Raw genomic sequence first — 14436 nt, 5'->3', positions numbered from 1 at the left:
ATACAGCCTGGTATATAGTAGGAGCTAAGAAAATATCTACTGAGAGAAAATAGTCAAGTTTGTATATGTTTGATAATTTATTTAATGAATATTTGCACTTTATTATTGATAGGAAATTACAACTCTCAAGACAAATGAACTGTTCCAGACGATGCAGAGAGCACAGGAGCTGGCACAGAGACTAAAACAAGAACAAAGAATTCGAGAATTGGCTCAAAAAGGACATGACACTTCTAGATTGATTAAAAATCTTGGTGGTAAGCACTTAACTAGAATTTTATTTATAATATTTTAGTTGATTTTAAATGACTATTTTTAATACCTTTAACACTCCTATTAACTAAATATTTTTAAAGGATTTTAGACCTTGAACTAATAATGCATTTGGGGAGGGGAAGAATTACATTAGGAGTACAACTAAATAGTGTGTTTCAGTGTGTTTTCACATAATTTTCTGATTTTGCTCACAATAGGTAAAATGAATACTTTTGTACCCATTTTATGGAGAAATCTATTAAGTGGTCTCCCTATATTCAATAAGGGATAATAAGAATGAGGGTAACTTTTTGTAAGAACTGTTAGGCTAGCCCTTCTAAATATTTTTTCATTGTTCATATTGATTAGTTAACAGTCTTGTTCATATTTAGTTTCTGCTACTCATAATTTCTGTTACTGTCCCTCAACTGTCATTTTATCCAATTATTTATTTCTCTTGCCAGTTGATTCAGTACAAGTGGAATTTAATGAATCTACTAACAACATTTCAAATTCAAGACATAGCTTGGATGAAGTCAGTGGTAAAATGAATACATATATCAGTCCTATGAACTCTTCTAAGAAGGATACTGGTGTGCAAACAGGTATTTGTTTAGAAATTATTATTTGGTTTAAAATTTACTTAAAATTAAGTCAGAATTGAAATCAAGTTCAATTAATTTAAAATTTAAAAATTAAAGGAATTGAAGATTTTCATTAAGTTAAAAAGTAAAAGGATGTCTTGACTTTTCAATTTTCTATAACAACTTTATCAAGATATAATTTACATAGTATAAAATTAACCCTTTTTACAATTCAGGTTTTTAAATTTTATTTATTTTTTTAAAGGTTTTATTTATCTCTTTTTAGAGAGAAGGGAAGGGAAGGAGAAAGAGAGGGAGAGAAACATCATTGTGTGGTTGCCTCTCACATACCCCCTACTGGTGACCTGGCCTGCAACCCAGGCATGAGCCGGGACTGGGAATCAAACCAACAACCCTTTGGTTCACAGGCCGGCACTCAATCCACTGAGCCACACCAGCCAGGGACAGTTCAGTGATTTTTAAAAGAGTTCAGTTTAGTTTTTATATTCAGAGTTGTACAACCACCATTACAGTGAATTTTAGAACATTTTTATCATTCCAAAAGAAACCCAGTACCCATCAACAGTCACTTTCCATTTCCTCCCTCCTCTCCAATCCTAGGCAACCACTAATCTTCTTTCTGTCTATAGATTTGCCTATTCCAGACATTTCATATAATTAGAATCCTACCTATTGTGTGGTCTTTTGTGTCTGGATTTTTTTTACTTAGCATAATGTTTTAAGGTTCATCCACGTTGTATCATGTATTAGTACTTCATTTTTATCACTGATAATATTCATTTTATGGATATTCCATGATTTGTTTATTCCTTAATCATTTAATGTGCATTTGGGTTACTTCTACTTTTTGGCTATTGTGAGTATGCCACTATGAACATTCATGTGCAAATTACTGTGTAGATATAAATTTTCAGATTTCTTGGGAGAAATGAGTAGCATTGCTAAGCCATATAGTAACTATATGTTTAGCATTTAGAGGAACTACCAAACTTTTCCAAAGCAGCTGTACCATTTTATATTTCCACCCATAATGTTTGAGTTTTCCGATTACTCTATTTCCTTGTTCACAATTATAATTCTTACAGTTATAATTCTTACGATTATAATTCTCATTATGGTTTTGATTTGCATTTCCCCAATGACTAATGATGTTGAGCATATTTTCATTTGCTCATTTAAAATTTTTACATAGGTAATGAGGTAATATCCACAATGGGTACCATTATCATAGGTCTTCATGCTTACTATGAATTCTTTTAGGCCTCCACCTATCTGTCTCGGAAATCTTTTTTTTTTTTTTAATAACTTCCAGGCAATCTCTTTACTTTTTCATTTTTCTCATTCAGGGTATAACTGATATGTAACATTAGTTTCAGGTGTACAATATCAACATTTAATATTTGTATATATTTCAAAATAATTACCACAAGAAGTCTAGTTAACATTTATCACCATACAGATATTACACCATACAGAGTTACAATTTTTTTCTTTCGATGGGAACTTTTAAGAATTAGTCTTACCAACTTACAGATATTCAATACAGATTTTTATTATTACTTGATACAGCATTTTTATTATTTTGAAACTTCACCCAATTTTATTGATTTTAGAGATACAGAGAGAGAGAAAAACATCCGTGTGAGAGAGAAACATTCATTGGTTGCTTCCCATATGCGCTTTTACTTTAAATAGAACCCACAACCTATCTATATGCCCTGAGAGTGGATGAACCCACAACTTTTTGTTGTATGGGATGATGCTCTAACCAACTGACCCACCAGGCCAGGGAATACAGTATTATTAATACAGTTGACCCTTGAACAACATGGGTGTGAACTGCTCTGGTTCAATTATGTGTGGGTTTTTTTTTTTTCAATTGACCTGTGTAGTTAAGTTGACCCATGCAGTTCAAGCCCCTGTTGTTCAAGGGTCAGTCCACGTTTGGGAATCTGTGAATGTGTAGGGCCAGTTGCAATTATATGTGTGTTTTCAGTTGTGCAGGAGAATGGTACCTCTAACCTTTACATTGTTCAAGGGTCAGGACGTCACCATGTTACTGAACAAAAAAAAAAGGCAGAGGTTCAGCTACCTGCTAGCACAAAAGCCAAACTCAAGAGGCAGGTGCTGATGCAAAAGGAAAGAAGTTTGATTTATAAGCTATGCCATCTTGGAGAATGGGGAACTCCCCGTCTCTTAGCTCATCTCTTCTTAGTAACCCATCCTCAGCAAGACCAGAACAAGGAGCAGTGCCCACAGTTCCTGCTCTATTTTAAAGTATCATCCTTCGGGGCCTGCAGGTGGCTGCTAAGTGATCATCCAGGTAGCTTGGCTTGTTCCCAGCTGCTGTTGGGGTTCAGGCTCCCTCCTGGAGGCTGCGTGTAGAGCCAGTGTGGTCATGGCCATGCTGCTGCTAGGGCCGTAAGGTCACATGCTTCCAGATGAAAGAGCACACGAACACCTTGGTAAAATGCTTCGCCACGTCAGCAAGAGAGAGAGCAAAACTCCCTCCAGGAGGCCATGGGCCATGCAGCTACTAAGGCCACATGGCCCATGGAGGGCAGACCAGTGCACTCACTGAGTGCAGGTTCCAAGCAATGAGCAGCAAGCAAGAACCAGAGCGTTTCTTTGTTCTCCTGGGACTGTATCTATTTTGGGTGTGGGAAGGGCCAGGTGCTTTCTCAGGATGACCAATTAACTTCATAAACTTTTAGGTGCTATGTGTGGGTCTGCCTCCCAACCAATCCCTTCTTTACCCAGGCTAGATTGACAGAGGTCTAGGACCACCCCCTGCTGCCATTCTGACTTATATGGCGCATGTGCCAGCCTTCCCCTGGGTCCATCCCCAATCTAGTCCTGGAAGGGTGGGGACAATGGCTTTCCCCCTTATTCAATTATCTTTCTAGATCTTGGTACACTGGGAGCCCTATCCATTCATATTTAGAGGTTAGGGCTTGTTTGGGCCCTATTCATCATTTCTCTAGCCCTAGGCATGCTTGGGCCCCATCTGTTCATCTTTCCAGCTTTCCCCACGTACTTGGGCCATGTCCATTCATGTTTCCAGCTTTCAGCACACTCAATTTAAGAACCTCCCCCTGCTGCCATGCCAGCTGGTGGGGGTGGAGTGCCCTGACTCTGATACATTCAAGGCTGCCTGGCCTCCTTGCCCTTTAGGCCTCAGGCTATGCTGAGGTGGCTCTGCCATCTCCTAGCCTAATGCTTTGGTGCAGCTGGGCCCAAGCACCGCTCCCCCAGCTGGGGGTGGGGAGAGGTGATGCCCTGCCACTTGTGGTATCTGCCAGGGTTCCCACTGCCTCTGGGTCAGGCAGTTACACAGCTAGGATGCTGCAGTCAGCTGAACCTCTGGGCTCTGCGCCCCACCCCCAAAGAGGCACCCTCTTCTCCTTGCAGCTTGGCACAGTCTGCCAAGTGTCAGCATCTTGGCCCGCAGAGAAGCGGCAGGCCAAGAGTATGGGCTTATCTACCAGTAACAACCATGCTGTACATTATGTCTCCATGTCTTATTTTATAACTAGTAGTTTGTTCCTTTTGACCTCCCTTCACCAATTTCACTTACTTCCCCTACCTACCACACCAATCTATTCTCTTTATCTATGAACTTTTTTTTTAAGATGCCACATATAAGTGAGATTATATGGTACTTGTCTTTCTCTGTCTGACTTATTTCACTTAGCATCATGTCCTCAGGATTTTATTATTTTTTATGGCTGAATAATATTCTATCTATTGTGTGTATCACACATATCTGTATATATTCATATATGCACATACATACCAAATTTCTTTACCTGTTCATTTATCCATGGACACTTAAGTTGCTTCCATGTCTTAGCTATTATAAATAATGCAGCATATGTTCTTTTGAATTAGTGTTTTGGGTTTCTTCGCTTATATTCTCAGAAGTGGGATTGCTGGGTCAAAAGGCGGAACCATTTTTCTTTTTTTGAGGTATCTCCATACTGTTTTCCACAGTGGCTGCACCAATCTGCATTCCCACCAACAGTGCATAAGAGTTCTCTTTTCTCCACATCCTTTCAACATCTGTTTCTTGTCTTTTTGATAATAGATGTTCTAACAGATGTATGGTGATATCTCATTGTGGTTTTTATTCTCACTTCCCTGATAATTAGTGATGTTAACATCTTTTTAGGTACCTGTTGGCCATCTGTGTCATCTTTGGAAAAATGCTAGTTCAGATTTTCTGCCCATGTTTTCGTCAGATTATTTGCGGGGGGGGTTTCACTGTGTTGTATGAGTTCTTGTAACTTCCAATATTTTTCTTCCACTCAGTAGGTTGCCTTTCATTTTATTGATGGTTTCCTTTGCTGTGCAGAAGCTTTATAGATTGATGAAGTCCCTCTGGTTTACTTTACTTTTGGTACTTTTGCTTTTGGTATCAGATCCAAAAATGATCACCACAACTGATGTCAAGGAATTTACCATCTATGTTGTCTCAGAGTTTTATGGTTTCAGGTCTTATAATCAAGCCTTTAATCAATTTTGATTTAATTTTTGTATATGATAAAAGACAGGGGTACCAAGCCCCTAGGCTGTGGACTCGTACCTGGCTGTGCCTGTTAGGAACTGGGCCACACAGCAGGAGGTGAGCTTGAATGTAATGCACTTGAATCTTCCCGAAACCATCCTCCCATCGTTGGTCTGTGGAAAGATTGTCTTCCATGAAACCGGTGCCAAAAAGATTGGGGATCTCTGATACAAGATACTGGTCTAATTTTATTTCTTTGCATTCGGGTGTCTGGTTTTCCCAGCACCAAATATTGAAGAGACGACTGTCCTTTCCTCATTGTATTATCTTGGCTAATTTATTATAAATCAACTGACCATATATGGGTGGGTTTATTTCTGGGCTCTCTATTCTGTTTTATTGAGCTGTGTGTTTGTTTTTATGTCAATACCATACTGTTTGATTATTATTGCTTTGTAGTATAGTATGAAATCAGGGAGTGTGTTGCCTCCAGCTTTGTTTTTCTTTTTCAAGATTGCTTTGGCTATTCAGGGTCTTTTGTGGTTCCATAGAAATTTTGGGATTGTTTCTTCTATTTCTGTGAAAAATAACCCTGGGATTTTCACAGGAATTTCATTAAATTTGTGAATCGCTTTGGATATGGATATTTTAACAATATTAATTCTTCCAGTCTGTGATTTTTGGAATAGTTTTCCTTTTATTTGCATTTTCTTGAATTTTTTCCATTAATGTCTTACAGTTTTCAATGTACAGGTCTTTCACCTCTTTGGTTAAATTTATTCCTAGAATTCTTTTTGATGCAATTGTAAATAGGATAATTTTCTTAATTTCTCTATCTTGTAGTTTCTTATTAGTATCTAGAACTGCAGCGAGTTTTGTGTATTGATTTTGTATCCTGCAACTTCACTGAATTCATTTGTTCTAACAGCCTTTTTTTGTGGAGTCTTTAGGGTTTTCAATTATAATATGTCATCTGTAAGTAGTGATAGTTTTACTTTTTCCTCACTGATTTGGGTGCCTTCTATTTCTTTTTCTTGTTTAATTGCTCTGGCTAAGACTTCCATTAGTATATTGAATAAAAGTGGTGAGAGTGGGCATCCTTGTCTTGTTCTTGATCTTAGAATAAGCTTTTAACTTTTCACCCTTGAGTATGTTAGCTGTGGGCTTGTCCTAGGTGGCCTTTGTTATGTTGAGGTACATTTCCTCTATCCCCATTTTGTTCAGAGATTTTTAATAATAAATGGATGTTGAATTTTGTCAAATGCTCTGATCATATTATCTTTATTCATTTTTTAAAGATTTTATTTATTCATTTATTTATTTTAGAGCAAGGGGAAGGGAAGGAGAGAGGGAGAGAAACATCAATGTGTGGTTGCCTCTTGCACACCCCATACCAGGGACCCAGCCTGCAACCCAGGCATGTGCCCTGACTGGGAATTGAACCTGTGACCCTTTGGTTTGCAGTCTGGCACTCAATCTACTGAGCCACACCAGTCAGGGCTTTATTCTTCATTTTTTATTGTAGTGTATCTCATTGATTGATATGTGTGTACTGAATTATCCTTGCATCCTTGAAATAAATCGCACTTGATCACTGTGTATATAATCCTTTTAATGTATTGTTGAATTTGCTTTGTTAATATTTTGTTGGGAGGTTTTTCCATGTGTTTCATCAGGGATGTTGGTTGCTAATTTTACTTTCTTGTGGTAGACATATCTGGTTTTGGTATCGGAGTAATGCTGGCCTCATAAAATTAGTTCAGAAGCATTCCCGCCTCTTCAGACTCTTTTGTAAAAAGATTGGTAATAATTCTTCTCTGAATATTTAGAAGAATTTACTAGTGAAGCTTCTGCTTCTGGACTTGTGTTTGTTGGGTGGTTTTTGATTACTAGTAATGGCTCTGTTTAAATTTTCTATTTCTTCACAATTTAGTCTTGATAGGTTGTATGTTTCTAGGAATTTACCTATTTCTTACACATTCTCAAATATGTTGGTGTGTAATTGTTCATTGTATTCTCACGACCCTTCATATTTCTGTGGTATCAGTTGTAACATCTCTCTCATTTCTGATTTTATTTGAGTACTTTCTCTTTTATTCTTGGTGAGTCTAGCTGAAGGTTTGTCAGATTATCTTTTAAAAGAGCCAGCTCTTTTATTGTTTTTTTTTTCTGTTATCTTTTTAGTCTCTATTTTATTTATTTCCTCTGTGTTCTTTATTTCCTTCTAGTAATTGGTTTTCATTTATTATTTTTTCCAGTTCCTTGAAGTGTAATTAAGTTGTTTCTTTGAGATTTTTCTTATTTCTTGATGTAGGCATTTATCATGATGAACTTTTCTCTTCGACCCGCTTTCACTGCATTCCATAGGTTTTGATATATTTTCATTTTAATTTGTCTCGGGGTATTTTTTGAAGTTCTCTTCGTTTCTTCTTTGACCCATTGGTTGTTGCATAGCATGTTGTTTAATATCCACATATTTGCAAATTTTCCAGCTTTCTTGTAATTCATTTTTAGTTTCATACCATTGTAGTTAGAAAAAGCATTTGGTATGATTTCGGTCTTCATAAATGTATTAAGACTTGTTTTGTGGCTTTATACATGATCTATCCTAGACAATATTCGGTGTGCACTTGAGAAAAATGTTCATTCTGTCACATTTGGATGGTATGTTTTGTGTATATCTGTGAATTACATTGGTCTAATATTTCATGTAAGGTCAATGTTTTCCTATTGATTTTCTGTTTGGATGATCTATCTCCACTGATGTAAGTGGGTTATTAACATCTGCTACTATCATTATATTGTTATTTCTCCCTTAATGTCTGTTAATATTTATTTCATATGTTTAGGTGCTCCCATATTGGGTTCTGAAATATTTACAATCCTCTTGTTGGATTGACCTCTTTATCATTATGTAATGTCCTTCTTTCCCCATCCCTTCACTTTTATTTTGTGTGTGTCCTCACATCTGAAGTGAGTCTCTTGTAGCCCTCCCTTATCCACAGATTCACTTTATGTGGTTTTAGTTAACTTCGATTGACCATGGAAATTTTAAATGGAAAATTCCAGAAAGAAATAATTCGTAAGTTTTATATTGAATACCATTGTGAGTGGCGTGATAAAATCTTGTCCTGTCCCACCCAAGACATGAGTTATCCTTTTGTCCAGCAAATCCACCCTATATGTGCTACCTGCATATATCAGTCACTTCATTATCAGATCAACTGTCACAGTATCACAGTGCTTGTGTTCAGATAATCCTTATTGTACTTAATGGCCCCAAAGCACAAGAATAGTGATGCTATTTGGTAAATGGAATGTACCAAAGAGAAGCCATAAAGTGCACGTATGTATGGAAAAAAATTTGCACTGGGTTTAGTACTACCTGTGCTTTCAGGCATCAACTGTGGATCTTGGAATATATCCCTCACAGATAATGGGGGACTACTATAGATGGGTCTTAATTTTATATCTGTTTTAGCCACTCTGTGTCTTTTGATTGGAGAATTATTCTATTTACATTTACAGTAACTGTTGATAGGTATGTACTTATTGCCATTTTGTTAATTGTTTTCTGGTTAGTTTCTAGTTTCTCTGTTCCTTTCTTTTACTCTGATCCTTTGTGTTCTGAAGATTTCTTTAAGCATACTGATATATGCTTAGATTATTTTCTTTCTCTTTTTTGTTTCTACTGTGGGTTTTTGCCTTGTGGTTACCACGAGGCTTACATATAACAACTGATACTTATAATGGTTGATTGTAAGTTGTTAACAAGTTTTGACACATTCTAAATCTGTTTTTACTCTCCCTCCCTTCACATTTTATGTTTAAAAAAATATTTTTTTAAATTCTGGAATGTAAAGTTCTTTTAATTAAAGTGTAGTTGACATACAATATTAGTTTCATTCGTACAACGTAGCGATTTGATGTTTATATATACCTTATGAAGTGTTCACTATGGGGAGTCTAGTAAGTATCTATCACCCTACAAAGTTATCGCAATATTATTGACTGTATTCCCTATGGTGTACATTACATCTCTGAGGCATGTTTTATAACTGTAAGTTTGTACTTATCAGTCCCTTTTTGCCCATCCCCCCATTGCCCAACCATCTGGCAACTACTAGTTTGTATTCTATATGAGTCTGTTTTGTTTTGTTTGTTCATATGTTTAGTTTTTTAGATTCCACATATAAGTGAAATACCATATTTGTATTTCTCTTTTTTACTTAACATAATACCCTCTATGTCCATCCATGTTGTCACGCATGGCAAGATTTCATTCTTTTCTATGGCTGATAATATTACATTGCGTATGTGTGTATCACATCTTTATTATTCACTCATCTGTGGATGGACACCTACTTGTTTTCATTATCATGGCTATTATAAATAATACTGCAGTGAACATAGGGGTACATATATTTTTTTCAAATTAGTTTTTTTGTTTCTTTGGATAAATGCCCAAAACTGAATTGCTAAATAGTATAGTAGTTCCATTTTTAATTTTTTGTGGAACCTCCATACTGTTTTCCATGGTGGCTGTGCCAATTTACTATCCTACCACCAGGGTTCAAGGGTTCCCTTTTCTCCCCATCCTCACCAACACTGTTGTTTCTTGTCTTTTTGATTACAGCCATTCTGACAAGTGTGAGATGATGTTTTACTTGCCTTTCCTCGATGATTAGTGATGTTAAGCACCTTTTCTTGTGTCTGTGGCCATTTGTATGTCTTCTTTGGAGAAATGTCTTCAGGTCTTCTATCCATTTTTTAATTGAATTATTTGTTTTTTTGATTCTGAGTCTTCTAAGTTCTTTATATATTTTGGCTATCAGTTCCTTATCAGATACACCATTTGCAAATATCTTCTCCCATTCGGGTTGCTTTTTTGTTTTGTTGATTGTTCCTTTGCTGTGGCAATGTGGTCCCATTTGCTTATTTTTTATTTTGTTGTCATTGCTCAAGGAGATATATCAGAAAAGAAATATTGCTATGAGAAATGTCAGAGAATTTACTGCCTCTGTTTTCTTCTAGAAATTTTATGGTTTCAATCTTAAATTTAAGTCTTTAATCAGCTTAAGTTTATTTTGTATATGGTCTCGTATAATTTTTTTGCATGTAGCTGTCCAGTGTTCTCAACATTTTTTGAAGACTTTTCCCCATTGTTTATTCTTGCCTCCTTTGTTGTAAATTTAATTGATTATATAAGCATAGGTTTATTTCTGGGCACTTTATTCTGTTCCATTGACCTGTGTGTCTGTTTTTGTGTCAGTATCATACTGTTTTGATTACTGTATCTTTGTAATAGTTTGAAATCAGGGAGACTGAGGTTTCCAACTTCAGTTTCATTTACTTCTGCTATGGTTTTTATTCCTTCCTTCTATACTATGGGCTTTGTTTATTCTTCTTTTTCTCCTTCCTTTAGGTGTAAGTTTAGAGATTTTTCTTGTTTTTGAGGTAGACCAGCAAACTTACCCCTTCTAGTTACCCCAAACTTGTTACAAACTTACCTCTTCCAACAGCTTTTGCTGCATCCCATAGATTTTGTAATGCTGTTTCCATTTTTCTTTATCTTGAGGTATTTTTTTCATATCCTTTGATTTCGCCATTGACCCGTTGGTTGTTTGCTAGCATGTTGTTCAGCCTCAACATGTATTTTTTCCAGGTTCCCTCTTATAATTAATTTCTAGTTTCATACCATTGTGGTTATAAAAGATGCTTGACATGATTTCGATCTTAAATTTCTTGACTTGTTTTATAGCCTAACATGTGGTCTGCCCTGGGCACTGCTTGTGTGCACTTAAGAAGAATGGGTAGTCTACTGTTTGGGGATGGAACGTTCTGTACATATCTATTAAGTCTATTTTGTCTAATATGTCACTTAAGGCCAATATTTCCTTGTTGATTTTGTGTGGATTATCTATCAATTGATGTAAGTGGGGTTTTTAAGTCCCCTGCTATTATTGCATTACTGTCCAATCTCTCCCTTTATGTTCATTAATGTTTGCTGTATTTTACTGCTAAGATGGATGCAAAGATGTTTACAAGTGTTATATCCTATTGTTAGATCGATCCCTTTATTATTATGTCATACTATTCAGCCACTCTGTCTTTTCAATGTAGCATTTAGTCCATTTACATTTAAAGTAATTATTGATAAGGTATGCCCTTATTGCCATTTTAATTGTTTTCATACTAGCTTTTATGAGGATGATTTTTCTTCTTTTATATATTTTCTTATTTCTAGTTTTGGTCCTTTTTTTCCCCACTTAAAGAATTCCTTTTATCATTTCTTGTAATGTCATAGTGGTGATGAACTCCATAGCTTTTGCTTGTCTGGGAAACTCTCCTTCAACTCTGAATGATAACTTTGTCAAGTGGAGTATTCTTGGTTTTAGGTTTATTCTCTTTCATTGTGTTGAATATATCCTGCCCCTCCCTCTGGCCTGCAAAGTTTCTGTTAAAAAGTCAGCTCACATTCTTATGGGCATTTCCTTGTATGTAACTAGTTGTTTTTCTCTTGCTACTTTTAAGATTCTCTGTTTTGCCCTGGCTGGTGTGGCCCAGTCGGTTGGAGCATTGTCCCATAGCCAAAAGGGTTGAGGGTTCAATTCCTGGTAAGGGTGTATGCCTAGGTTGCAGATTTGATCCCCAGTCCGGATGTGTGTGAGCCCCAGTCTGGGTGCATATGGGAGGCACCCAATCAGTGTTTCTCTCTTGCATCATGTTTTTCTCCCTCTTTCTAGAAAGCAATGGAAAAGTGTCCTTGGGTAAGAATGAAAAATAAATAACAAGATTCTCTGTTTTCCTTGAACTTGTAACATTTTACTATTGATGTTCTTGGTGTGAGTCTTTTTGGTTCATCTTGTTTAGGAGTCTCTGTGCTTCCTGGTTGTGGATATGTTTTCTTCGTCAGGTTAGGGACATTTCCAGCCATTATTTTTTCAAATAGATTTTCCGTTCCTTTCTCTCACTCTTCTCCTTCTGGGATCCATGTGATGCAAATGTTAGTACATTTGATGTTGTCCCAGGGGTTCCTTATGCTATGCTTGTTTTTAAAATTTTTTTTTTTTTTCCCATTTGGTGATTTCCATTATTCTGTCTTTCTGATCACTGATCCATTCTAGTGTATTTTTCAATTCAGCTCTGATAGGTTCTTTATAGTTTTTGTCTCTTTGTTGAAGTTCTCAGCTTGTGTGCAGAGTTTGGTGAGCATCTTTATGACTCTTGTTTTGAATTTTTAATCTAGTAGACAGCTTTTCTCCATTTTAATTTTTTTCCTGGGGTTTTGTATTGTTTTTTATATAGAACATATTCTTTTGTCTCCTCATTTTGCCTGTTTGTTTCTATGTATTGGGTAGATCACCTGTGTCTCCTGGTCTTGGAAATGTGGCCTTTTTTAGAAGGTGTGCCATGGTGTCAAGTGATGGAATCCCCCTCCACCTTGTCACCAGAGCCATGTGCTCCAGAGGTGTTCCCTGTGTGGCCTCCTGTTGTGATTGGGGTACAACTGCTAAGGACACACTGGCAGGCAAGGCTGGCGCCAGGCACAGCCGGCTGTGGGGCCTGGCCATAACCCTTGAGCATGCACTGGTATCCAGGGCAGGGCTTTGGTGTGGCTGGCAATGAGGCCCAGCCTTGACTGTTGAAGACACACTGCAATGTGCTGGTGCTGCTGAGGCCACCCACCAGGTATGGCAGGGGTGCCAGCCTGGTGGGTCCTCACAGAAATGCCAAGGTGGGGTGAACAGTGTTAGAAAGATTGATGGAGAAGTCAGAAATGGCATCTGGTATTATCAGACTAGCTAGATGTAAGAAAGATTTTTAAATAGTGCCTGCCAGTACTTATATCCCTGGCAAAAGTTCCAACAGGTCCCTGTCCCTCCAGCACACACCCTAAAATTAGTCAATGTGTCACCTTCTCATAACACCCAGGTGCTTTCAAACTGCTGCCTGTGCACCTGGACTCAAAGAGCACAACCTTGGTGTCCTGCAGCCCTTTGGCTTTCCCAGCTGTAAGCCCTGCCACTTTTCTAAGCCAGATGTTACTGAGGGTCCCCTTTCTGGTGCCTATTCCACAGGCTTGGGCTCAGACCCCTTTCTTTTCGTGTGGGGACCTCCAAGATTGTGACATCCCTCCCACTTGTTGGTAATCACTCAGGGAGTGGGGTGGTAGCCTGCCAAGAACTGTCTCTCCAATTGTTACAGTCCCATATGATCCAGGAATGCAAGCCCTCATGGCCTCCAGAGCCAGGCCATCAGGAGCGTTACCCTGGCAGTGGCCACAAAAAAATGGGACACCAGATGCGTGTTACAGTGCTTTTCCAGTAAATACTGGCACTCTGGAATGGGGCACAAGGAGAGTACAAAGATGGTACATGCCAGCTGGAACCAGGCAGAGGGGCTCAGGCCATTGTTTTAATGAAAGTAAATGAGCCACTTTCAAGTACAGTCTGCACACAATTGGCTGCCTCTGCACTGGGCCCTGGGGCAAGTGAGTTCATGCGTGAGCCCTGGGTTTCATGTTTGCAAGCCCTGGTGATTGTCAAAGTTACATGTTTTGGAGATTCATCTCTTAAGTGTAGGTCTTAAAGTACAATGTGGTATACAGACCCTTTGCTCCTCAGGGAAAAGCTCTGGGTTTTGAATTCCCTCCCAATTCATGGGTTGCCATGCTGGGGGTAAGATCGATGGCTTGATCGTGTCTCAGCGTCTCCTAGTGACCTCAGTGTGGTCTCACTTGCCTGATGTGTAGGAGTCACTGGGACAGTTTTTACAATTGTTTCAGAGGAAATTGTTCCATATATATTGCTGTAGATTCGGCATGTCGATGTGAGGCGGTAGGTTTAGGATCTTACTAGGTCACTACCTTGAACTGGAAAGCTTCACTTTTCAAATTAATTCCCAGTGCAGCCTCCTGTCAGTAACTTAAAGAGAGACAAAAATCAATTTGACTGGTCATAAGTTAGGAAATTATATTCCTCTAGAAATACAAAAGCCACTCTGGAGTTGTGTAGTAGAGAGCTCCAAAACAAAAATGTACTGAAAGGAATCTGTACCCTTACATAG

At 37.8% G+C, this 14436-nt stretch overlaps 1 protein-coding gene across 8 annotated transcripts in view; it reads left to right on the top strand.

Annotated features, from left to right (window-relative positions):
* CCDC66 (coiled-coil domain containing 66) overlaps positions 1-14436 on the top strand; it is a 62946-nt gene that overhangs the window by 42073 nt on the left and 6437 nt on the right. For all 8 annotated transcript variants that reach the window (XM_024556521.3, XM_045192397.2, XM_024556520.3 and 5 more), the window contains 2 exons: positions 113-257; positions 720-860. In XM_024556521.3, the coding sequence (XP_024412289.2) occupies positions 113-257; positions 720-860 (286 nt within the window). The remainder of the gene's footprint in view (positions 1-112; positions 258-719; positions 861-14436) is intronic.

Source organism: Desmodus rotundus, chromosome 8 (assembly GCF_022682495.2).
Source record: "Desmodus rotundus isolate HL8 chromosome 8, HLdesRot8A.1, whole genome shotgun sequence".
Lineage (NCBI taxonomy): Eukaryota > Metazoa > Chordata > Mammalia > Chiroptera > Phyllostomidae > Desmodus > Desmodus rotundus.
This window is presented reverse-complemented; position numbering and strand designations above follow the sequence as displayed.